At 36.7% G+C, this 26,577-nt stretch overlaps 3 protein-coding genes across 4 annotated transcripts; 1 reads left to right on the top strand and 2 right to left on the bottom strand.

The window, feature by feature from the left end:
- Nucleotides 1–424: 424 nt before the first annotated feature.
- Nucleotides 425–6,606, bottom strand: LOC115451273 (protein transport protein Sec61 subunit alpha). The gene is made up of 10 exons (XM_030179523.2): nt 6,399–6,606; nt 6,191–6,258; nt 5,887–5,952; nt 5,207–5,417; nt 4,341–4,502; nt 2,460–2,555; nt 2,127–2,293; nt 1,662–1,802; nt 1,137–1,385; nt 425–852 (listed from the first exon to the last, which is right to left on the bottom strand). Exons 1-10 carry the CDS (start codon nt 6,403–6,405, stop codon nt 589–591), a joined length of 1,431 nt encoding a protein of 476 aa, XP_030035383.1. The 5' UTR covers nt 6,406–6,606; the 3' UTR covers nt 425–588.
- A 231-nt stretch (nt 6,607–6,837) lies between these two features.
- LOC115451270 (pre-rRNA-processing protein TSR1 homolog) lies at nt 6,838–10,993 on the top strand. Its single transcript, XM_030179521.2, has 9 exons — nt 6,838–7,039; nt 7,103–7,373; nt 7,557–8,295; nt 8,424–8,936; nt 9,128–9,394; nt 9,650–9,739; nt 10,123–10,230; nt 10,512–10,632; nt 10,822–10,993. Exons 1-9 carry the CDS (start codon nt 6,943–6,945, stop codon nt 10,968–10,970), a joined length of 2,355 nt encoding a protein of 784 aa, XP_030035381.2. The 5' UTR covers nt 6,838–6,942; the 3' UTR covers nt 10,971–10,993.
- Nucleotides 10,994–11,391: 398 nt separating this feature from the next.
- LOC115451269 lies at nt 11,392–25,674 on the bottom strand. Of its 2 annotated transcripts, XR_005113061.1 has the most exons (10): nt 23,900–25,449; nt 22,278–22,444; nt 20,206–20,323; nt 19,589–19,742; nt 19,132–19,256; nt 16,355–16,457; nt 15,616–15,717; nt 15,120–15,229; nt 13,604–14,743; nt 11,392–13,563 (listed from the first exon to the last, which is right to left on the bottom strand). XR_005113061.1 is itself a non-coding variant. In XM_037443081.1 (9 exons), exons 1-9 carry the CDS (start codon nt 25,447–25,449, stop codon nt 14,617–14,619), a joined length of 2,556 nt encoding a protein of 851 aa, XP_037298978.1. In that variant the 5' UTR covers nt 25,450–25,674; the 3' UTR covers nt 11,392–14,616. The 2 variants fall into 2 exon arrangements, 1 of the variants encoding a protein (XP_037298978.1); XM_037443081.1 differs by having other exon boundaries at nt 11,392–14,743; nt 23,900–25,674.
- Between the last annotated feature and the right edge of the window lie 903 nt (nt 25,675–26,577).

A 26,577-nucleotide genomic window follows, 5' to 3' on the forward strand; every position in this document is an offset into this window, starting at 1 on the left:
CTGACAGATAATTGAATTCTATATATTGTGTATATATCTATATGAATTACCATTACGTACTCTCTACGTATGTACTTGATAACAAAATATACAAACGATACGCCTATGAAAGAGCTTCTGTACTTACAATAATTATAATTTTAACTAATATGTTAAATCAATTTCATCACATAAATGATTGAATGAAAGAGAAAAAACACTGACCAGTAAAAACAAATTGAAGAAGGTTATAATGTAGGTGTTAGAATCCAACGCGAACTTAAAAATAAATTAAGTTTTGTAAGAAAGTCTTAACAAAGTTGGACTGCAAGTTTTTATTACGATAAAGATAGTCTATTTACATCAATAATACTTACAATCCGAATCAAAATTTCACAAATTCCAAAACTATCGCGCTACCTGAATACGGAAAGAAAACAATACGTGTCGTAAATTATTTTATTATAAAGTTCATTTCATATAAATTAACACATAACCCGCTCGCTGACACACACAACATGGCGCCAGTGGGAACGTCACCTCTCGTTTATTCGCTAAGGTTTATTAAGAAATGAGACGCGGCGTTGTCACCGACGCGTCTCGCGCAGTTTAGAAGAGCAGCGTGCTCATGCCACCCATCTCCGCCTGCTCCTTCACGAAGATCTCGAAGTACTGGTAGATGATGGTGACGGCCAGCAGGATACCCGTGCCGGAGCCGATGGCGCCGAGGAAGTCCGCCAGCACCGACAACGCGCCGATACACAACCCGCCGAACGCCGCCGCCGTCGGGATGTACCGGTTCAGCTCGTGGATCATCGAGTTGTCGCGGTGGCCTCGCATCACCATCTGCTGTTCTTTTAGTTGCTTCGCGACCTGATGGATAAAGTCTTATGTAACGGACCGTGGACGCTTTCTCGCTATGATTAGGCTAGTGAAAGTTGTTACATATACATAGATTTTATGGTTGTCATTACAGCTATCAATCTTAGGCGAATTAAATATGTTTTAAATTTGCAACAATACATGTCTACATTGTATCATTTTATAGAAACTAAACAAATATGTAGTTACACCCCTATAATAAACATTATAGAAAGTTAATGAGCAAAATATATAATTATATCATTTATGAGAGCTAAAATATAATTAATACTAACATCCTTGGCTGATGAGCCAGAGACATCGATCCATGTCTTAGAGAAGAACGCGCAGGATCCCAACATGAAGACGATGTAGAGCAGCGCGTGCAGCGGGTCGTGCGCGATGTGTGCGAGCGACTCCGGGGGCGAGAAGTAGTAGCACAGCCCGCCCACAGGGTAGGCACGGGCGGGACCGCCGCCGCCCACGTCCGCCCACACGCCAAGTAAGTTCACCAGGAAGTTACCACTGAACTTCACCGCCAACATCTGAATGGAAACATTGCGTTATTGATGTTTCCATGCTGGTTTGTAGGAAATTTCAAATGGCCAAGTCAACACTATTCTCCACAACACCTGAGAGCTTAAAACCTGATTACATCAATTTTACATTGATACGACCTAATAATCACACGTAATTGAATTATAAATTATAATATTAAAATATAATTTTAATAATGAAAAAATAATGTAATACAAATCAATAATACATTTCAAAATTCACAATTTTATTTATTGATAGAAGATTAATCGAACTGTGCTCACCTGTGAGATGACGTAAAGGTTGGAGACGAGCGCGGACTGCAAGATGATGGGGATGTTGGAGGTGTAGAACAGCTTGATCGGGTACGACGAGTACTGGCCGCGGTACCGCGCCGACTTGATCGGTAGGTCTACGCGGAAGCCCTGCGTGGCAAAATCAACCATTAATTAAGTAACTTGCATTTACATAGATAAAGATTTCATAAAAAAAATAATATACTTAATATTTAGATTTTAGAATATCAAGTGTAGATGGATTGGTTATATTGCTGTTATTTTTTTTCTTAAACATATATTTTAAACACACGTGGCATTTGTGGTAGCAACCAGGGGCGACATAGGTTCCCCTCAAATAAAATTTAAGGTAAGAGGCGCAAGATCAGTAGCCTGCAGTAATCTAGCTTCAAAACAAATAAATTAAGGTCATTTAAAGATAAGACGCTATACGTAATTTTATGAGATATTTACCTGGAAGTATATGACTATGGCGAAGACGAGGACGGTGGCGAGCAAGTTCATGAGGTTGGGCAGGTTCTGGCGGTAGAAGGCCTCGCGCAGGGCTCGAACCTTGTCCGGGCGGGTGGCGAGCAAGTGGAACAGCGCTATCACTGCGCCTTCGAACTCTGTGCCGCGACCTATACACACAAATAACATTGCTTATCCAGATCTAAATATGGATATATTCGAACAAAATTGGTCTGGAAATTGTTTTCCAATTACAGTTTATTTTAATTGAAATTACTAAAAATCATTAAAATCATTGCAATAGTACTAATAAAATAGCTGAAGGTCAAAACATACCAGTGTTGACGGTTGCCGGTGAGAACGCTTTCCAGACGATGGTTTCGCAAATGTTAGTGGCAATGAACAAGGAAATACCAGAGCCCAGACCGTATCCTGCAAAGAATACACTTCGTAAATATACAGGAAAAATACTAATATACTACATATCTGCACACATTTGCGGTACAATATCTAAATGCGCCATTTTTATTTGAAAAAAAAATTTACAAAAGATTTAATAATTTATTTAAGTTATAAATTTAAAGTTTGAATTGAAATTATCACCTTTGAGGGTCGTTAGATTTTTGAAATTATGCAAACTATTTTGTTAAATATGTTTACGACTGTAATTGATGAAGCCATGTATTGCTGGGTGTCAAAAAATTGCTTAACAAGAATAGATATTATTTCATTCACATTTAAAGTCACTCAAGCGGCTGCCGGCAGCTGCTTCTCAGTTAACACTAAAGAGACGGGATAAACAAAATCACACAAAACAAATAGTAGTCATGTTTGACGTATTTAAATTGAGACTCGAATAAAGTTTAGAATAAAAATAACATTCCTTATCATTAAGAGATCATAAAGTATAAATTTGGCCATTAACAATAATTATTCCTAATGACATATTTTTCTCATTACTGTTAGACCTATTATGCCAAAAACAGTAATGACGAGTGATACTAGCATAGTACAAGAGGTTCGTCTGTATAATTGGGACAATGGACAATCAGTGGATGTTCCTCTGTCTACCTCTCCACGGACATACGCGTTAGCTTATTACTAAGCGATATTCATTACGATTGCGCTGCGTGACTTTTAAACGGACACTAAAACATTGACGTAGTTTTAAAGCAACATTTACAGTTAAAAAAATAGAGGTCATGGCTTTGATGGAATAATAAGTATTCTCTAAGCTTACACATTGGGGAATCAATAATAGTAATCCAACCATGCTTGTTTTATAGAACTTTGTTTATTTACGATTTTTAATAATGATTATAATCTTTATATCTATAACATCTATTTACCTTATATTTTCTTACATGTAAAATAAATTGTGTAAATTTGTGGAGCTCATATGAAGCAATATGTGAAGTAATAGGGGACCGGCCTAAGCTTGATTTTGTACATTATTCTATATGTAATGGTTAATAATACGAAAATGAAGCACTCCTGCGGAAACTGCATAAAAATTGGATAAAAAATTAGCGAGTAATTGATATTTAAAATATTGTAATGTGCAGAAGTGGGCGCGATGTGGGGATATCGCTTCATCTCTTTTTTTCGCACGCGTCGTAATTCCCGATGACGTCATATGTGGGTATTTCGTCTCTTTACTGTTTCTTGTTAACCGAATTCAAAAAAAAAGGAGGAGGTTATCAATTCGACGTGAATTTTTTTTTAATTACCCCTTCCGCCGGAATTCAAAGACTTGTAACTTGTTGATTTTTTAACAGATTTTAATAATTCCTTGTGTTATAATTTATATTATGTAAATATTTGATAATAGTAAAAAACAAAAATGAGTCCGGTACCCTTTTGAAGAAAATAAATGAATTTATTTAAATCTGACACAGAGATTAACCAAGCCCTAGAAAAGATGTATTAGACTAAGGCATTTTCTCAACAATATTCACAGTGGAACTTTTATTTTTAGACTTCTATGCAAAGTTGAGATACAACTTACAAGCAAATCTAGTATAAAATAACACACACACTTTTATTCCTGAAGAAGTAGACAGATGTGCATCAAGCATCTTCTTTCACATATAGGTTCTGTAGTATGATGTGATGGAAGGCGTCCTATCAGGCACAAATTCCAGACTTTTCGCTAATATTGAAAAACCCCAATCACTGCCCAAAATCTAGTTTAATTAATAATTATGAAGTACAAACCTTTTTGCAACAACTCGTCAAGCAGCAACACAATGAGACCGGCTACAAACAACTGGATAATGATGAGGAGGCACACTCCGGCACCAATCTCGCTCGGTTCTCCGTACATGCCAGTCATTACGTACACTATGGCCTGACCCACCGTGATCACCATACCAAACACTGTAAATAATGTGGCAATAAGAATACTGTAGGAACAAGGTGGTTGGGAACTCTAAAAGCCACAAATAGATGCTGCTTTTATTGTAATATTAAATATGTATTTTCAGACTTGCGAAAGTCTAAGATGCTATATGTCTGCATTTAAAACCTCTTACTAAGATGACAGATTTTATATTATATCTCTATGAATGAATTGGATGAGCAAGAGCATGAATAGACAACAGCCAAGAATATAGCAATGTGTAGTAAACAATAGCTGTATGCTATGAATGAAAATCATTGCATACACACATATTATTAGAACATACTATAATAAATAGTTCCAAACTATTGTATGTTAAGCATGAAATTAGAAAGTACCCAGATATTTGTTTTGGCTTTAAGCCAATCACTCAAATTTATTGGCAATTTGCCTTCAACAGCTTGCTTGAAGTGTTTGTTTTCTCATATTCTTAATATTTATCACCTGCCTAGCTATGTGCAAATAAGGGCATTTCATGTATTTTAGCTAAAACATCATATGTAACGTAATATAATTCTGTAAAGATTACCCAATAATATAATGGAAATCCTCAAATACTTTTGGTTTTGCAATAATTATTACTACACAAAGATGTTTCAGGTGAACTACAATTACATAAGATAAAATAATGACATAACATAAGCAAATCACAAATAAAATTTATCTTCTATTATATACTTACATTTCTGAGCGCCATTGAACAAAGCCCTGTCTTTTGGTGTATCACCAACTTCAATAATCTTCGCACCGGCCAGCAGTTGCATGATAAGACCTGATGTGACAATGGGTGAAATTCCAAGCTCCATAAGGGTACCTCTATTTGAGGCCAGGATTACACGGATCCAATAGAAAGGATCTGCGCTGTCTGATGACATTATACCAAATAAGGGGATCTGGAAAGACAGTTTTAATTAATGGCAAGATCTAATTTTACATTAATTCTTATAAAGGAATTCCAGGGAAATTAAGGGAATGTTATCTAAATTAGGGGAATGTGATTTTGAATACATTAGCTCTTAGTAAATGTCTTATTGTTTTGTGTGATGCCTTTCTAACTAATGCAGTGTGGTTGTACATTTTGCTTAGTTGGCATTCTTTTAGGATAAATTATGAAATATTAACATAAACATTTATGGTTTTCTGTGATATATTGAGATACGATTATACCTCTTGAAGTAACATATATTTTAAATTTCTTAGTAAATTGAGGATTATAGATGTAACAATATGTTACTACCAGAAGCATAATTTCTATGTATAATAAATAAAAAATAAGCCTTTTAAACATAATTTCATAGGATTACTGGATATTATTATATAGGTTCATGTTGGAAAGAGTATTGAATAAAATAGTTCACATACCTGACAGCATACTAGGAAAATAAATAGTGTGATTGCAGTCCATAATACTTTCTCTCGAAATTGGATCTGAAAAGAAAAATTTTAGTTAGAACTTATGAAAATTTCGAATGTCGTTGGCGACGATGTTTACAGTTACTCGGTAATAGGGTTATATATCGGTATAGGGTTAGGTAAACTTTCTCTCGAATTTTAGCTTCAATCTAGGTGCTATTTAACTTCTTTTAGTGCGAAAGCTTTATAAGGAATAAGAATATTAATTATGCATGTAAGTAGTGGGTAAACTAATATTTCACTCATACCATACCTTTCTTTCTGGTTTCGCTATTTCTGGTAATATACTGCAGAACGGCTTTATAACTTCGAGGAATTTGACTGAAAAAGCAACAATTGTAACGTTACATCCCACTTATGGCACTATACACACAGAAATAGAACAGAAAACGCATGAAAAATGAATAATACGTTTACAATGAATTTCACTATAATTATGGAAAATAATAAACGATACTCACTTCCCATTTTGATTTATTGCGATTTATTTATCCTAACTAAAATATTAACTGATCAATACGGTAAAAACCATTCAACTTTTGTTCATTAGTAACACTCCAATAAGACTTTTTCACGAGAAAGAGCCTGCGCAACGCCGCCAACGAGCCATCCGCGAATGACACGTCCACAACGTCATGTCACGTGACCTGTGATGTTGGCGTGCGTAATGTTGCCTGTAATTAGATTGGGAAAGTGAAAGGATTTTGGTTTTAATAAGTTATTTAGACTGAATTCAAGAGTCTGATGAACTAATTTAAATAATTTATATTATTTATACTAATGTAATATATTGTTTTTTTTTAGTTTATTTGTATTACTTTGGCATTAACTTGTTAATTTTGCATGACATTCACGATAATATTATAGAAGTAAGATAAACTGAGTTTAGAATATTACTGTCATTGTCAAAAGACCAATTCATTTGACAGTTGACAGAAACTTTTAACTTTCGCCATGTGCGTGTATTAGTAAATAATTTAAATAATTCTGGATCTATAAGCGAAAATGCAACAACCACATCGCTCAGGAACGCTCAAACAAAGCAATAAGGCTCACAAGTCTCGCCATCGATCTAAACGGGGAATATCGGCGGCAGTTAAAGGTTAGGGCTATTTTCTAACATGATCATATTTTTAGATGGTTTCTAATGAAGTTTACTTTTCAGGTAAGGTAAACGTTAAAGAGTTTGTTCGCCGTAACCGTCGAGAGCTGAAGAAAGACGAACGCCGGCACCAAGCTTTGCAAATTCGTAAAAATAAGCGTGATGAAGTACTATCGAAGAAACGTGCGTTAGGCGGCAACAGAAACCCACCGTTCCTTGTATGTGTGGTTCCTTTGAATGCGCAGCTCGATGTACAGTCTGCTTTGGCTATATTGAGGACGTGCTCGGACGGCGCATTAATCAGCCAGTCTGAAAATGGAGTTCTACACATTGGGTAAATTATATAATTTGAAATTGAGTAATAAATCATTTGAAATTATTGTTGCTAACTATATTTCAGTAGAATATTCACTCAATGTAACCAAAATACTCTGGAGGTATTATATGCTTGTAAACTTTTGTTTCCGATTTTTTGAAACACTACAACCATAATTAAATGAAACTTTAATATTTTCAGGTTGCCGAATTTCAAGCAGCGCTTCTCATTCATATGCCCAGAAGTGGAAAATGAGTTCAGCTTGCTTGATGCTCTCAAAATTGCGGACACTGCATTATATGTCAGTTCAGCATTGGATGAGCCAGTTGATGAATGGGGGGAGAAAGTTCTGGCCCTATCTATGGCTCAAGGGATGCCTACACCTGTAGTAGTAGCTATGGACATAGAAGGAGTTAATCCTAAAAAACGTACAACAGAGAAGCAAAATGTTCAAAAGCTGGTCTCAAAATGGCTACCAGATGAAAAGGTTATGCAGCTTGATAAAAGTTCTGACGGGTTGAATGTGTTACGTAGGATTGGAAATCAGAAAAGAAACATACTCCATCACAGAGAGAAGAGACCGTATATGCTGGCCGAAGAAGTAGAATACGTGCCTGATGCTGAAGGTGATCATGGTACTTTGAAAGTCAGTGGATACTTGCGTGGTATGCCTCTAAATGCCAATGGGCTGGTACATATTGCTGGGTTGGGAGACTTCCAAATGTCCCGAATAGATGGTTTAGATGATCCTCATCCATTAAGTACTGGAAAAGAAAATACTAAGTCAGACAGTATGGAAGCTGAATCTATTAAAGTGCAGGTGCTTCAAGTAGCTGATCCAGCTAAACAAGAAAGTCTGGTGTCGGAAAATATCCCAGATCCAATGGACGCTGAACAGACATGGCCCACAGAGGAAGAAATTGAACAAGCCAATTTGGAGGTAAGTTATAAAATTTATGTTTAAAGATTTTGTTTTATGACAACCCTGAAATGGCACAATAATATAATTACTTTATTTATTTCACCAATATCATTGGTACATATAACCATTCTTATAATTATTTTTAGACTCAAAAGAAAAAAGTAAAGAAAGTTCCCAAAGGCTGGTCAGATTACCAAGCAGCATGGATTGTTGAATCGGATGCAGAGGAAGATGGCTCTGATAGTGCTAGTGGGGATGACAATGAAGACAATGAAGAATTCATGTCATGCGAAGAAGACAATTCCGACCAAGAGGAAAACAATGAGGATAATGACTTTGAATCGGTAACTGAGTCAGTTATGGGACCCACTGATGACAGATATGATGAGACTATTGACGTCCAAGAGGAACATGAGATGCTACAAAAGTTAGCAGCAGCCAAGGAAGACCAGCAGTTCCCAGATGAAGTGGACACACCTCAAGACATGCCAGCTCGCGAAAGGTTCATGAGGTATAGAGGTTTGGAGTCCTTCCGCACCTCTTCATGGGACCCAAAAGAGAATCTGCCAGAAGATTATGCTAGAATCTTCCAATTTGAAAATTATGAAAGAACGAGGCGACGAGTGTTCAAGGAAAATGAAGATAGCCTTATAAACATGGTATGAACTTTAATGTTTTTACTAGTATTTTTTTAATGTTTTGTAATTTAGAGAAAAAATGGAATTACTGGTGCTAAATAAATAATATGAATATATGTAGTAATTATGTAATTTATTATAATCTAGCATCAATAATTATATAATCACTGTTTGCAAGTGTAACACTACATATATTTTATATTTTTTTACAGTATGGTTCCTACATAACCATTCACATCAAGAATATCCGACAAGATCTCTGGAAGTCATACCACTCGGCTAATCCTAATGCTCCATTGGCTATCTTTGGCCTTTTACCACATGAGCAGAAAATGTCAGTTATGAATGTAGTACTGAAGCGTACTGGGGCAAGTGACGAACCAATCAAAAGCAAGGAGAGACTTATCTTCCAAGTTGGGTACAGAAGGTTTATAGTGAATCCAATATTCAGTCAGCATACCAACGGAAGCAAACATAAGGTGAGTAACTGGTATATCTATATTTATCATATAAGCAGACGACTGTTCTCAGATGTGTAGTTAAATAGACAAAATAAAACACTAATGCATTATCAGTCTCATAAGATACTTTTACTATATTGAAAATAAAAAAAATACTTATGTCTCTGAAATATGTATCAAGCCTTGACGTGTAATCAAGCATGTTTAATGCTTTGAAAAATAATCAAGTACCTTATTGTTAGAAATATTTTTGAGTATTTAATTGTTTTGCAGTATGAACGATTCTTCCAACCAGCTTCAACTTGTGTAGCGTCATTCTTCGCGCCGATCCAGTTTAGTCCATCTACTGTACTTTGTTTCAAGGTAAAGTGTACATTAATTGTATCCTTTAGTACTAATATAGAATTCCTTATGGCGATTCCGATGGCGTAGTTGTGCGTTTGCGGTACGTGTAGCACAACTGCGATGAGGTCTTGGATTCGAATCCCGAGTTCAGGTAAAAATAACTGCGACTGGGTTTTTCCATCTCAAAAATTATTTAGTCCCAGCTTGGAGTCCAGAAGTTGGCGAAGTGATTTCTACGTGCCTGGTTTATTTGCGCCTGATTTATCCGGTAAAAGAACAGAGTGTACCTGTATAATGTGTAAACACTTGTAGACTTTACTATCTCCTGCGTACCTGGGTGATCTCCGTTGAGATTGGCCGCCAAAATTCGGCTAGGAGATTCATTCATTTTTATTTGGCAGGAAAAAAAGAATACCAAGCTCCAATTAGTGGCAACTGGAGTGCTGCTGTCGTGTAATCCAGATAGATTGATTATCAAGAGAATTGTGCTCTCTGGACACCCATATAAGGTGGGTTTTATTTATTTTAATTCTCAATGTCGTAACTACACGTATTAGTTAAATTACAGGGTTATTATATCAGAGAAAATAAAAAGTAATCTATCATCATTATCGGAAACCTCGAAAGGTGATTGATTCGGCGAAACCACTGCTATAAAATATACTGCAGAAAAGAAATCATCACCATTGAAAAAAAAAAAACAATTTTACTATTAGCTGGACGTAAAAACGAATTATAATATAAAAATAACTACACAATACTCTGTGTAATTTTATAAAAATATTTTCAGGTTCACAAAAAATCCGCTGTCATCAGATTCATGTTCTTCAACAGAGAAGATGTTCAGTATTTCAAACCGTGCAAACTTAGAACAAAGTACGGGCGTATAGGACACATAAAGGAACCATTAGGTGAGTCAAATTTTGCCTTAGTGCGTTGGTCACCAGTCTCAAACTACAATTATTATTGTTTTTTTTTTTTTACTTTAAAAATGCGAAAAGCGGGTCTCTCTAAAAGTTGCATAGTGTATATTATTTACTATAGATAACATGTATAGGTACAATTAGAAAAGTATAGCAATGCTTATTACCTAATTTCAGGTACTCACGGACACATGAAGTGCGTTTTCGATGGACAACTGAAATCTCAGGATACCGTTTTGCTTAATTTGTACAAGCGTATGTTCCCGAAATGGACATACGAGAACTGTATAGTTACTAACAGAGACAGCGATGCTATGACCGAGTAATGTAAATAAAATCATATTTTGAATCCGTGTTTTTATTACTTGGCAAACTATATTGTCAATTAGTAGCTTTGTAATCCAATGTTCTGGATGGTGCAGTATTGTGTAAAAGAGGCCTTTTCTTACCGTTAGCTAAACCGCATGATCCTCTGATCATTCGGGAAAAATATATCATATTAGGTAAACTTAGATTCATGGTCCATCAATTTCATCCATTTCAATAAAGCATACTCAACATTGGATCGATTTCAGGAATAAACCAATCAAAATGAATAATTTGTAAGCATGTTAAAGGACCATTCCGACTGGAAAATTTTCTCAATTTTAGAAAGGGATGTGCAAAATTTATTGAAATCTGGTTTATCGATTATTTCTCGAAACGTAAAAATACAAACCAAATGGAATGGGAAGGGAAAATAAAATGTTTGTTTGCGTTTCCACATATTTATTGACACATGAAGCGCGAAGGCCTACGCACAGCGAATATCTGGGCAGCATTCTCGCCGCCACTAGCCTAACATCGATAATCTCTTGTACAGGCAGTGAATTGTAGTGCGGTAACTACAAGTCGACAACGCAATCACGCACAGAACATACGGCCGATACATTTCCGATAGCTATCTCTAGATCGATCGGAAAATGGACCATTTCGAATAATGAATCATAACACTCACGCATTGATTGGTTCATTTAAGAATCGATATCTTGATAATTATCGATAATGTATTTATTAAATATCGGCAGTTAACCACATCACTAAAACAGGTTTTAATTTGGGATTGCACATTTTACTTTCACATTTATTTACTAAAGAGAATTACATCAATTAGAAGTTTATGATAATGATTGTCGACTCATAGCGTGTCGGTAATTCGTAACAAATAAAAATAAACAGTAACATCTATAATTCAAATTAAGGAACAAACGTTATTTTTAATATTAAAAGTAAAGATTTTCATCGACATTCCTCGTCGCTCGTCTTGTTAACTCGTTATGGTTTAATTTTTGTACGCTGGTATGTGTAGACATTTTTACGATTCAAGTTATTCTGTTCAAAGTCCTTAGAAAATACTGCATGGATTACTTTAGCAAGTGTAGATACTTGTGCAGTATGTTCACATAATGACAGGAACACTTTTTTTTTAATATTTTGTTAAGTCCATTGCTAACACAACTGGCAGTATGATGTACTTGTAAAATCGTATGTACGGTAAAACAACGAACCATTATAAATGCTTACACATACATTAAAAAATAAATTGCATTAACCAATTTGTCTATAATCACGGATGCTAAAGAAAAAGCAAACAAGCTACAACTTTAAAAATACGTTTCGTAACTAGGTACCGGATTATATGCACGCGTGCTGTTATTTCGACCAAATCATACTTTTAAATTTATGGCATGATAAAAAATACAGATTGAATTGATCATTTTCGTGAAGGCGGTAAAAATAGGCTTGAGTTTCTAGAATAAATTATATAACTCCATAAAAAAACATCACTCATTCTGAAATGACACACAGGAGTAAATCGTTGAGAACAATAGGGTATTTTACTATGTAGGTATGATGTTACAGCAAATAATACAAAAAAAAGGACTTAGTGAAAACCGCATCAATATTGAGTAAGAAATGAAGCAGTAATCCATAATTCAAATATTGTATGTGCAGGAATGGGCGTGTAGAGGGGATATCGTCCCATCTCACTCTTTCGCACACCTTGTAACTTCCGATGACGTCATGTCGTCCTATCACCAATTTCCAGACTGATACTAAGCAGGATCGATATCACTTCGCCTGACATGGGGATCGAACCCCATCTCAGCACAGCAGTCGTACCGTAATACCACTATCCACCGAGGCAGTTGTAATATGTAGTTCTGGTCATCTATGGTGGTATGAATTTATTAGAGATTTTGACAATGTTAACAAGTAGTCCTTGTAGATAACTACTAGGAGTATGTCCATAAACAGTAGAAACACCAACCAACACATTGAATTACAAAGTAATGTTTGGTATTCCACTGCGCTCGCCATCCTCAGACATGATATGTTAAGTCTTATTATGTCCAGTAGTTACATTGGTTACAATGTCCTTTAAACTGGAACACAACAGTGACTGTACACTGCTGCTTGGCGGCAGAAATAGATAGGCGGTGGTACCTACCCAGGCCGACTCTCACATATGAGAGAACTACCACCAGTAAATTAAGTTAAATCAACTGCACTCCAATTGTATCAAAGGTCATAGCCACGAATGTAGAAATTAAGTATTCTAGAAATAAGTGTTGCTTGAATAAACCATTCCTAACATATTTTGTTTTCTATTGGCGTTAACGATTATAGAAAAGCTTCTTAGTTTCAGCCCCAGTTATGATGTAACTTTGCTGCTTATTTACCAGACTTTGTGTCACCACTCGTGCATATTACCCGGTTTCTAGTACAAGTATATTCGCCACATTGTCTAAGTCGACATTTGTAATGAATTCAATGTAAACTTGGGAAGTAGATTTACACCTAATGACTCAAATCGTAAAATTAACTATGACATCCACTAGCGAAGTTACGTGTGATTATGAATTTATGATTGATTACCTACTGCCTATGGTTTGATTATGAATTTATGATTGATTACCTACTGCCTATGGTTATAAAAATAGTACAATAACTTATTATTAGTACTTATGTACAATGCAGTTTACATGTCAGATTTATTACACAGGATGTTGCGAAAATGGAGATCAAATTATTTAAATATAATCCCATTGATTAAAAAATCACAAGTATTTGCAAATTTTGATTTTGTTAATGAAAAACTATTTTAACTTAGATTGATTTGTTCAATGATAAATAATATTTTTTTTTAGGTTTTGCATAATTTGGTCGTAGTTTCGCTAGTGGACGCCTGTTTTAACCTATATCAACATAATCTCAGATTAGCACATGCGCTGTCAAATTGTTAATAATGAATAAGTTACGGGGCTCGGGGGCCAAATGTAGATTCCTTTCAATGTTATATTGCATAAATACTATAAGATTTTGTCATGATGTTTATCACAATCGCGTGATATTTCTTAGTGAATGATTCAACAGTGAAAGTAAAGAAATTCATAATATTCCAGTAAGGTATCTTCCTAAAAATATATTGCAAATTTTATATACTAACTTGGTGCAAGCACACAAACAGGTAGTTGGATTGAATTTTAAATTCTTAAACCATTATAATGAAAATATTTTACATTTTCGTACTTACGTGACATTTATTCATTACCATCTAATTCATTCGCGTCATGGCGGACTTACGTCAATCGATATTTTTAATTAATATAAAATATTAATTAAATTATGTATAAATAATGTTTAGTCAATCGATTACAACTATTCAAAACATAATTTCGATAGAATAAAAATAACGTCAAATTAACATCTAAACCTACGGGCACAACAAAATATTCAAGAATTCCTTGATTCAATTCATTTGCTATTGAAACTTTGTTCACAATTTATCAGGAATCGGAAAAAAAAGAAAAGAATTATAGTATCGGTTTTAGTACAACACGCAACGTTCCATTTTCAAATTTCGCGCTTATCGATATCGACAATTAATTTAGAGGAGGGGTTATTAGTTTATAAGAGGCAGGACGAGGTCTAAGCTTTAGGTTTTTTATTGCGTCGTTTCTTGGCGTCGGCTTCGGGCGGCTTGGACGAGCTACACGGAGACACGCCGGTCTTGCTGTACAGGTTGTTCAGAAACTCTTCCAGATTGGGATCGTGACTGCAATACAATCAAATAGTAGTAATAAAGGAACTTGGTTATGAGTAAAACTAAAAAAAATGATTTTAAAAAACCCATATCACTCTTTTTCTACATCAGTCTACATTAGAAACAAGTTTATATTCCTACAATAAGCGCTTACGTACAAGCGCATTAGAATCGATATATTCGCGTATATAGACTGACAAGCGTCTCGCCGCGCGGATGACGAGCGCTTGATGCGGTCGTCATGACAACGATCAATAACGAAGTAACATGCGCGTGCGTCAATGTCAAATAACTTTTTCATACAATAACGGAAATTAATTTTAAATTTTAACATAACAATCGACGTGATCGTGATATATAATATGGTCATAGCTAAAAGGGTGCTCACCCGGTAGAGGGTCGCTGGTTGATGTCGGCGGCGGCGGCCGTCTTGTTCCCGAGCACGATGCGGTACTGCACCACGTGACAGTCCGGCCTCAACTGTTTTAGATTCTTTTTCTGAAATCATACAATACAAACTATAATTTTACTAACATTGTATAGATATCTATTTATGATAAAAAGTGAATTTCGATTTACTACTACGGTATCTAGGATTGAACAAAAAAAAAAAAACACTTTTCGAATAATACCTTTATAACTAAGTACCTATAATTTTCATGAAATAAAATAAAGGTAATCAATCATATATAATATCCCTCTTTATACTTAGAGCTTATAATATTAAAGGCGATATTCCTGTGACCAAAATCTTCGATCGACATAATCACATACTCTGACATCACCTGCCTAACGTAATCTGGTGCACGTCAATGCGTATCTGAATCCTATTGTATAGTGCTTGATCCGTCATCGATTTCTTCATGACGTGACGTGTTTATTACCTGACAGCTGGCCCACTGCGTGATCTGGTAGACGGCGCCGTCCATGCACGCGTAGTACATCACCAGCAGGCCCATCATACTGGACTCCGCCCAGATGTCGCCCTGCACATACATAGTTTAGCCGTTATGACAGTCGTACTAAATCTATTTTTTCAAACGGGTGAATCGATGACTTAGTAGGCGTAGCTACCGCCGTATTTAGGCCCCCGAGCTTTTGGGCCCCTCTTGGCCCATACTTACATTAAATTAAGCGGGCGCCCAAAAATTTGCACTGACCTGAAGACTCAACAAATATATATAGGGCACCTCTATGGCAAGCTACGCTACTGTCTTAGTTATGGTGGCCCAAGCACCATGTTAATTCATTTAGATAAATGAATTTACGTTAGTAGATACTTAAGTGTTTAAAAACGTAATTAAAGTTTTGGTGAAAATTACTCATGGTGTATTGGTAAAATGATTGAAGTCAAATGGGTGACTTAGAAAATCTCAGCGGGTCGTAAGCAACACGTCCGTGGTCTGCATTGGGCTGGCGGGCCCCAGATTTAGTGTCGCTTTTATGTGCGGTAAGTAATGAATCATAGTAAGAATTATTGCCACCATTACTTATATTTAGGTAACATTGCAGTTCAATACCCTTGTTTCCTGTTATTTGTGTTCAAATTTTCCTCCTTATATGTTATCAACATACTGTTCCAACCTGTTTGCAACACCCTGTATAAGGTAAAAGCGACATTACCTCTTTGGCTGAGTGTCGTATTTTGCACTGTACGCAGTATCGTGCCGCGTAGCACGGCCTGTCCGTCAACACGCGCTTGTGGCGGCGGCCGCAGTTCGTGCATCTAACGACATTATGGAGGTTAATAAATGATATCACGAGACTTCTACATTTAACTCTAAGGCGAAGAAACACAGGGCGTACTCTGGTTTGAGACTTGAAAATTCAGACATACTTTATATTATAGGCGTTATAGTTAAATTTAAATTAGACTTGATTATTTCGCTAAAATGTACATTGCACAATCACAAGTTATGGCAGTTCCAATTTCGGAACTATCTGGAAATATAATTAGGTTCAAAGTGTGCTCAGCATCTGGTATAATGTAGTCCCTTTGCTGTCGCGGAATATAATAACAGACTTACAAATGAATGTTGGGTACAACTGTAATAGTTATTACAGCTTTTTGTCTCACCGTGTTGACTGATACTTAACGTCAAAGAGAGCAAAACGAAACATTGTTTAGCTGTAGGCGAATAGAGCATTTATTAGTAAGGCACTAGATATAATAGTAGAGTGTGTAAAGACTTTCCTGCCCTCACACCCATCACTACAACTTCTGTAAGCCAGGATCAGCAGTGGCACGCATTTTATGACACTGAGCAGTGAAGCTCGGCGAGTCTTAGGGAAAACTAATATGTCATTATCCCGCAATGAAATGAATCAAATAGTGGTAGAGTGTGTAGTGTAGTGGTGTGTAGTGTAGTGGTGTGTAGTGTAGTAGTGTGTAGTGTAGTGGTGTGTAGTGTAGTGGTGTGTCGTGTAGTAGTGTGTAGTGTAGTAGTGTGTAGTGTAGTAGTGTGTAGTGTAGTAGTGTGTAGTGTAGTCGTGTGTAGTGTAGTAGTGTGTAGTGTAGTAGTGTGTAGTGTAGTAGTGTGTAGTATAATAGTGTGTAGTGTAGTAGTGTGTAGTGTAGTAGTGTGTAGTATAATAGTGTGTAGTGTAGTAGTGTGTAGTGTAGTAGTGTAATAGTGTGTAGTGTAATAGTGTGTAGTGTAATAGTGTGTAGTGTAATAGTGTAATAGTGTAGTAGTGTGTAATGTAGTAGTGTGTAGTGTAGTAGTGTGTAGTGTAATAGTGTGTAGTGTAGTAGTGTGTAGCGTAGTAGTGTGTAGTGTAGTAGTGTGTGGTGTAGTAGTGTGTGGTGTAGTAGTGTGTGGTGTAGTAGTGTGTGGTGTAGTAGTGTGTGGTGTAGTAGTGTGTGGTGTAGTAGTGTGTGGTGTAGTAGTGTGTGGTGTAGTAGTGTGTAGTGTAGTAGTGTGTGGTGTAGTAGTGTGTGGTGTAGTAGTGTGTGGTGTAGTAGTGTGTGGTGTAGTAGTGTGTGGTGTAGTAGTGTGTGGTGTAGTAGTGTGTGGTGTAGTAGTGTGTGGTGTAGTAGTGTGTGGTGTAGTAGTGTGTGGTGTAGTAGTGTGTGGTGTAGTAGTGTGTGGTGTAGTAGTGTGGTGTAGTAGTGTGTAGTGTAGTAGTGTGTGGTGTAGTAGTGTGTGGTGTAGTAGTGTGTGGTGTAGTAGTGTGTGGTGTAGTAGTGTGTGGTGTAGTAGTGTGTGGTGTAGTAGTGTGTGGTGTAGTAGTGTGTGGTGTAGTAGTGTGTGGTGTAGTAGTGTGTGGTGTAGTAGTGTGTGGTGTAGTAGTGTGTGGTGTAGTAGTGTGTGGTGTAGTAGTGTGTGGTGTAGTAGTGTGTGGTGTAGTAGTGTGTGGTGTAGTAGTGTGTGGTGTAGTAGTGTGTGGTGTTTTAGTGTGTGGTGTAGTAGTGTGTTGTGTAGTAGTGTGTGGTGTAGTAGTGTGTGGTGTAGTAGTGTGTTGTGTAGTAGTGTGTGGTGTAGTAGTGTGTGGTGTAGTAGTGTGTGGTGTAGTAGTGTGTGGTGTAGTAGTGTGTGTGGTGTAGTAGTGTGTGGTGTAGTAGTGTGTGGTGTAGTAGTGTGTGGTGTAGTAGTGTGTGGTGTAGTAGTGTGTGGTGTAGTAGTGTGTGGTGTAGTAGTGTGTGGTGTAGTAGTGTGTGGTGTAGTAGTGTGTAGTGTAGTAGTAGTGTGTGGTGTAGTAGTGTGTGGTGTAGTAGTGTGTGGTGTAGTAGTGTGTGGTGTAGTAGTGTGTAGTGTAGTAGTGTGTGGTGTAGTAGTGTGTGGTGTAGTAGTGTGTAGCGTAGTAGTGTGTAGTGTAGTAGTGTGTGGTGTAGTAGTGTGTGGTGTAGTAGTGTGTGGTGTAGTAGTGTGTAGTGTAGTAGTGTGTGGTGTAGTAGTGTGTGGTGTAGTAGTGTGTGGTGTAGTAGTGTGTAGTGTAGTAGTGTGTGGTGTAGTAGTGTGTGGTGTAGTAGTGTGTGGTGTAGTAGTGTGTGGTGTAGTAGTGTGTAGTGTAGTAGTGTGTAGTGTAGTAGTGTGTAGTGTAGTAGTGTGTAGTGTAGTAGTGTGTAGTGTAGTAGTGTGTGGTGTAGTAGTGTGTGGTGTAGTAGTGTGTAGCGTAGTAGTGTGTAGTGTAGTAGTGTGTGGTGTAGTAGTGTGTGGTGTAGTAGTGTGTGGTGTAGTAGTGTGTAGTGTAGTAGTGTGTGGTGTAGTAGTGTGTGGTGTAGTAGTGTGTGGTGTAGTAGTGTGTGGTGTAGTAGTGTGTGGTGTAGTAGTGTGTGGTGTAGTAGTGTGTGTGGTGTAGTAGTGTGTGGTGTAGTAGTGTGTAGTGTAGTAGTGTGTAGTGTAGTAGTGTGTAGTGTAGTAGTGTGTGGTGTAGTAGTGTGTAGTGTGAACGCGTACCGTATGGTGTTGGCGGCGAACTCCATTTTGTCGTGCAGCTGCGCGAGCAGTACGCTGAGCTCGCCCCACGCCGCCTCCGCGTGCCGCGACTCCGCCGCGCGCCGCTCGTACGCCTCGCGCCGCTCCTGCAACCCACACGGTACACATAGCATAATCGTACACGCCGGCACAACTGTGTCCACTAGCCAGTCATCGACATTCTATTTGGACGACACTCCGCTTACCATCTGGTGCAGTGGGGTCACAAGACAAACATTTTCGATTCTACACCGTTTAATCTTTTTGGGAGGTAATCTATTCCCAAGTAAACTATTGAAGGCCCATAAACATAAGTGATATAAGGAAGCATATCAGAAAACAATAATGCATACGTTAATATGATTCGTGTAAACGCGACTCTACCACTAAGTGAAGTCCATTTCTATTTAAAAAATAGTCAAATAATTGTGTAGCATACCGGTTCACCAATGTGTTCGAAAGCATGCTGCAGTATTTTGAACGCCTCTTCGGCGCCGGGCTGCTGGTTCTTGTCGGGGTGCACGAGGAACGCCTGCCGTCTGTAGTACCGTTTGATCTCCTCATCCGTGCAAGTCACACTCACGCCTAGAATACTAATCACACATTGATGTTTAAGAATAATAATATTTCTTTTTATAATTTTTTTAATTACCATAATGGGGATGTCGATTCATCACGTGATGTTTTTAGTGACTTTTAACCCCATTCCCCGCTCCGGTGATATTTCGAGATTTTATTTCCGAACTCCTTCCCCCCTTTCGAGCCTCACGTGATTAATGGACGATCCCAATAGTATTAACTATCCCAAACATCAGAAGTACTACCTATCAGATTCAATTAAAAAAAATCAGTTCTTACACATTACAACATGTTACATATTCATTTCAGTGATTGAAATTTTTAAAATGAAAGGGTTCAAATAGATCACACATTTTTTATTCTGATTATAATGTAGTGTATTCAATAATGTTCCCGATTTATATATATTTTAAGATATGTTACCGCCATTAAACAACTCCCTGTGGATGTATTGAGTGCGTCTGCTCGTTAGCTTACCTGTAGGGATCTTTTCCTTTGCACGCGAGCAATCGTTTCATAGCATCTTCGCCGGTAGCAGGCAGTGGTATGTTTGCATTCAACTTGGTCGAATCATTTCCACTATCCGTATCCGTTTCTGATGACAAAAAAAAACGTAAGCATCTGCCGAAGACTTATGTTTCTTTATATCAAAATTGTAATAAAAAAATATCGCCAAAAATTTTCTTTTGATTTTTCACATTTTCAGTAATCTAAAAATTTTAAAGTATGTCTTGCATCAAAGATATACTTTAAGTAGTTTTACAAATAATAGCAGCAAATTAGTAATTCGCGATATAATTTCAAAATACCTTCAGCAGATAACTCATTGCATATAAATAATTTCCGCATAACACCCACATGTGTAAATATGTCCAATGACACCACGCGATGACCTGTTTGAGTGAAGCCTAACAACATCTAGTGTGTACTTAATGTATTAACGAGTTGTGTAACTCATCGCTCCATAATTAAATTTAAGCTTCCCAAAAAGTATAAGGACAATATTCAAATTAACACTTTTAGAGGCCGGAATCTAAAAATTGTACTTCAATTGAAGTCTATGTCTGAGTCAAAAATAATTAAAAAATATTTGTTTCAAGCGGTTTCTTGTCGATATTGAATATTATAGTAAAAAATATTTTGAAAAGCTAAAGTGCTTTAAAAATGGGCGAATGAGGCCCAACGTAAATGTAGCATTCAATTAACTTGTACCTATATCAAGTCTCATTACAACTGTCCTATAATGTTAATAAATAAAAAAAATATGACTTTAATTACCACTTTATTTAACTTTCTATATTGATTTATTGCTTATTTCGAAGAATTTAGAATATAGGAATGTTACAAATTATAAAAAAAAATATAGTTTTAATTAAAGAATGGCTGGACTTTGCCACACTTCAAATAAGTAGTTAATATAAGATGAGAAAATAATATACTAGGGACAAACATTACTTGAAAATGTTTACATTATGTAAGAAGTGTATTACCTTCAGTTACCGTTATCGAAATATTGCAATAATGAACGTCACGTTAGAATCGTAATCTAATGTATTACATCCACTCAATAAACAGATAAAGCGAGTACACATTACGTGAGAGTCTAAACCAAATTGATTCGTGTCAAGATAAAAATATATACACAATGATCGGCAGCCTGAAGTGAGGTTTAGCTTGTGGTAATACAGTAGAAAATAGCGGTCAACGAACAAAAAACCCTTATAGTGGCCCACGTGTGATATGTCCTGGGATCAACCTGTATAAATACGATTTCGAACAGGCCGGCATAATTCTGTCGACTAGTCGATATTCTATCTGGACGGCACTCCATTTACTATCAGATCTAGTGGAGTTATTTTGACGTGATCAAATAAAAAAAAATGGTACCACACCCAGGTCTTTAACGTAACACTTGTGTCGAATCTACATTAAGGAGGAGTTGATCGTGTGTCACCACTAAGGGAACTGTCGGCAGAATATGGGTAAACATACGTTGAAGTTTTGCCCAACCTGGGACGGGTAACGCAGCGCTCCCGCTGGTTTTCTCACAAAAGGAGAGTGCCGAGAGAGATTGATAACGAGGCGATCTCTAACCGCCAGAGGAGACGTAGGAGGCGCCAGTTGGAAGACAGACTGGCGTCTACCGCCCCGGAGACTAGGGGCGTTTGGAGAATTCCGCCACGTCTGCTCTGCCTGTTTTAAGAGGCGACTAATAGGGGTCATAGGGCGTGTCACGAAGGGCCGTCCGCTGATATAATTTTATACATTGTACACTCTACCAGGGCATGTGAACCCATGCCTCATGCTGCCGCCGACACCGAGGATCAAAGGTCCTGTGCGCGGGGCTTACGGTATATAGAGTGATGCATTTGGCCCGTGGGGCGCCCGCCATTTATGGGTACTTTTATATTTTTAGGTCAATCTGTAACAGCACTATGAGGGATACTTGAAAGTCATTGTGCTTGGCTTTACCAGCCGCTCGACGTTCTGTCATCGGGACTAGCTTTCTATTAAAACCATTGTCATAGTTCAGGAAATACCTCACTTACCTTTCTTAAACCATTTGAATTTCCTCCAAAATCCGAAGCGCGTGTGACCAAACTTCCTGTCGATGTACAGCAAGTATTTATTATCGCCCAGCTTGGTCATCCAGTCCTTGCTGCTGCGCCATATCGCTTGGGAGCTCACGTAAGTTTGAGTAAACATTGAGGTGCATCTGTAAAAAGTTACGAAAATTTTAGTTTCTTTATTGCTTCACTTTTTGTGAATCAAATCACATTAGGATCAATACTGTTAAAAAGATCAAAATAAAAAATATAATAGCTTCATTATGTAATGGAAGCTGATGAAGCACATGTGATTCAATTATATTGCTAAATATTATACCTGGAAAACTTACCTCATAGCATACTACCAACATTAAAAACAACCAGACATAAAGGTTTGGTTTGTAAAAGTATTTTACAAACAGGGAATGGAACCTGCGGTCTCTTGTTTTTTTAAAACAGAAGGTAACTTATTTACCACAAAAGTGATAAAAATATTTTAATTAATATAATACATTTGGAAGCTCGTTTTTTTAATTAGGCATAATATATGGTGACAAGATAAAATTAAATTATGCATTTATTACTGCATTATCATTGTATAAAAAGGCTGCTATTTAAAGAAGGTTATTAGGTTTAATTGATATTGTATAAGACAGCACTCTATTGTGATAATTGTAGTATTGTTGTTGTAGTATTGGTGTTCAATATTTGTGTAAAGTGTCTTCTTTTTTGGTGATTTCTTTTTATAAAATCCCAATAAGTCTATTAAATAATGGAGAACATTTTGATATCATAATATGAGCTCACACACACACAAATACAACTGTTCATATTATATTTAAAACTTATTCAGAGAAGGAAAAACAAATATTTATATATGTAAATATTCACCTTACATTTTGTTATTACTATAAATTTTGTTCTAATATTTATTATATATCTGTTAAATATATTTTTATTTGTTTCAAAGAACAGATTTTAACAGGCATTTCTAAAAAAAAATATATAAAAAATAACAATGAACATTTCTCCGTATAGTTAAGATAAAGCATTAATAACTTATAATAAGGTGCAGTTTTTAATTATGACCAATGTTTGTTGATATTTTGAATAAAGTTTCTAATACATAATAATAAATAAATAATAGTACATAGTGCAGTTTCTTAGGGCCAGATGATAAAGTAACTTTTTACTTAATGGTTAGTCATACTACAGTTAATGATTGTATGACATCTTTAGTGATGCATCTTGTTGGTACCTTTGAATAGCTAATTCATGATTTAATAGTTAGTTAATATTTATTTATAGTGTCTCTGAGTACATACTGTTAGTTTTACTATTACTTCGGCAATAGAAATAATACTATTTGATCAGTTTATAGGACAATGCAGCCAGATAATTAACTTCATGAGCCTTAGCAAAATGCCAAAATTTTTAAGCCAAGTGCAGTCCAGTAAATAGAATAATTCATATATTGATGTCATGTTGTTAGCTGCTACTATTTATAAGTACTACAAATAGGTTGCGAGTGACTTGCTATTAATGCTGTTATAACCAAATATATATGGACATAGAAAACATAATACTTTTGAATCTAGTATAGTATTAAAATGTGAACTTACAGGTCAAAAGATAAATGGAGACTCATGCGGCAGATGTCAGACAGAAGATATATGAACCACACAATAGCCTTCCATGTGGCCCCACCCCAGTGTTCCATATAGTTCTGAGCCAATCCCAAGTAGCCAGGCTTATTCCTCCTGAATTTGAACTGGTTGCCCTTCTTTTTGTCCTGCACAGGCTTGGGAGCTTTATGGTAACTTCTCCCATCTTTCTTCTTCTTAGACTTAGTGCATTCATTCTGCGTTTCCTGAAATATAAATGATGTTTCTTCCTCCTCTTCTTCTACTTTAAAATTGTCCTCAGACTCATTTTTGTCTGCATGTTTGTTTTTATTTGCATCACATTTCTTCTCTTTTTTCAATGGTTTCTCTTGTTCCTCGATAAACACAAACTGACTATCATTGTCATGCTTGTATGAAATGTCTTCTTCATTAGTGATATCATCAAGAGAAGACCACTTGCGGGAAATGTTGTTGTGTTTGTTCTTTGATCGTTTGTTCGGTTTGGGGCGCTTCTCCATCTCATCTGTGTTTATATCCCCTGACTCGCTCCCAGAAGATATGGTGTTGGTGTGTTGTTTTCTCTCATTCTTTTGCTTGTTTTCATCATTTTGTTTTACATTACAAACAAGTTTCTCAGGTTTTAAATTAGCTTTATTGTTTAAAGGTTTGGTTTCAATGTTCTGAGGCTTTGCCCTACGAATATTATCTGAAGGAGTAGTGTTTTTTGTATTCTTAGCTAAAACGTCAGAGTAAGTTGGGCGCATTGGCTTCACTTCTGCCACAATACGCTTTTTATTACTGGTGTCTGCCAATGGACTGGTTTCATTTCTTTTAGGCGAGTTTTCTGGCTTCATTGGTTGACATTTCTGATCTAGTATAGGATTCAAATGCATGTTAAGATTCGAGGCATCTGGATGGTTTAGAGGGTAGTTTTGACCAAATGGAGAATATGTTCCACTGGAGTTGGGTTCTAAGTTTCCTAACAGATCTTTCAAGAAATTTGATGTTGGTTGGGTATGGTTCTCTTGGTATGCATTATTTTGATTGACAGTAGCAGAAGGAGGGACATGCACATTATTGTTGACAGAATAATCCTGGTTCAAAGTGAACAGTGGAGGTTGAGGGAGTGACATGTCGCACAGGCCCTGGTTGTGGTTGAACAGTTCATACTGGCCGGACATAGGGAAAATCAACTGCTTGTTATTTTCGTCGTAAAACACGGGCACCACTTGGCCATTACCCAGATTGAGCATGGCATTTCCGAAATTCTGATTGCGAGGAGCGTTAGGCATGTTGTTAAACATTTTGTCCTCGGTCTCGGAGCTCTGCGGGCTGTATACGTGTTTGTTCATATAAACATCGTTGCCGAAGTTCGCATTTACGTACATACTGTTGTCATTCATGACTGAAGGACTCGGCGAGATCGGGGGCGGATTTCTCTCACCAGACCCGCCCGGCGGACAGTTTGCGGCATTTTCCGCGTGATAATTCCATGTATTATGCTTCACATCATTGTATCTTGGATCATCCTTCGGCGACCTTGCCATTTTTGGTTAGTTTACAATGAACACAATCGACATTAAATCTTATCGGTAGCACAGAGAAATGCAGTGTTTGACTCAATGATTTAACATTTTAGTATTTTGTACACTAAAATTGAGTTTATGCTGATAAAACGTGGATTCTATTTTATTGACGATTTGACGCTTTTCGTCGCATTTTTGAGCACAGATAAAAACAAGTTCAATCGTGTTTGACAGGTCAATTTGTCATTGGATTATGGTGTTATTCAGATGACACTATATGGAATTACACCGAAATATATTTTGATTGGTCATTTAGCATTTGTACCATAGACCACTACCACATTTTAAAGAAAAAGCTTTTGGCGCCAAAATTTAAATCGTGATAACAAGGTTGGCTTTGTGTTTATGTTTGTTCACTGATTATATGTTTCACAATTTCTGAATAAGTACTACGAGTAGTGACGAGTCACACAAATGTATAAATTATAAGCCAATTTAATATAAAAGTCAAACTATAGTCTATGCTCTTAAATAAATTGAGAATAAATGGTAATAAAATGATTATTAGGTACCTATCTACATTAACTGTTTAATACGATACCCTAAGATGTTTTTATTACATAGATACGTTGTCCGAGCTCAATACTGGCAAGACGAAAGTAAGGTAACTGCCCGACATTCACTTAGTCAACGTCCAACCACTGTCGCGGCTAGTCTGCTTACTAACTTCTTGTATTTTTATAAATAAAATGCCTTTCTGTATTTTTAGATGATGTACAAATTATACTCCAACTGTGAATGAAAAAACGTTTCATTTCATACGTTAGTAATAAGTACATATACACTATACTATTTTTAAACTAATAAATGCATTTCATTCGACTGTCATGGCGACGGGGCGGCCGACGCTCGGGCCTATTCGGAACCACTCGGGCTCGATCGGGCCGTATCGATGCGAGCCGTTAAGGCTGTGACTATTGTAAATACTCCGCTGTTTGTATGTGCAATTTTGTTAGGATATGACGCGTCTATTTGTAAAATGTCATTGACAATACCTATCAAATAAAATATACTTGAAATTTGTGAAACAGGCTATTAGTGATTAAGCTTATATTTGTAATAATGTTCGAAAAACTTATTAGTCACCGC

This window comes from Manduca sexta, chromosome 26 (genome assembly GCF_014839805.1).
Source record: "Manduca sexta isolate Smith_Timp_Sample1 chromosome 26, JHU_Msex_v1.0, whole genome shotgun sequence".
Lineage (NCBI taxonomy): Eukaryota > Metazoa > Arthropoda > Insecta > Lepidoptera > Sphingidae > Manduca > Manduca sexta.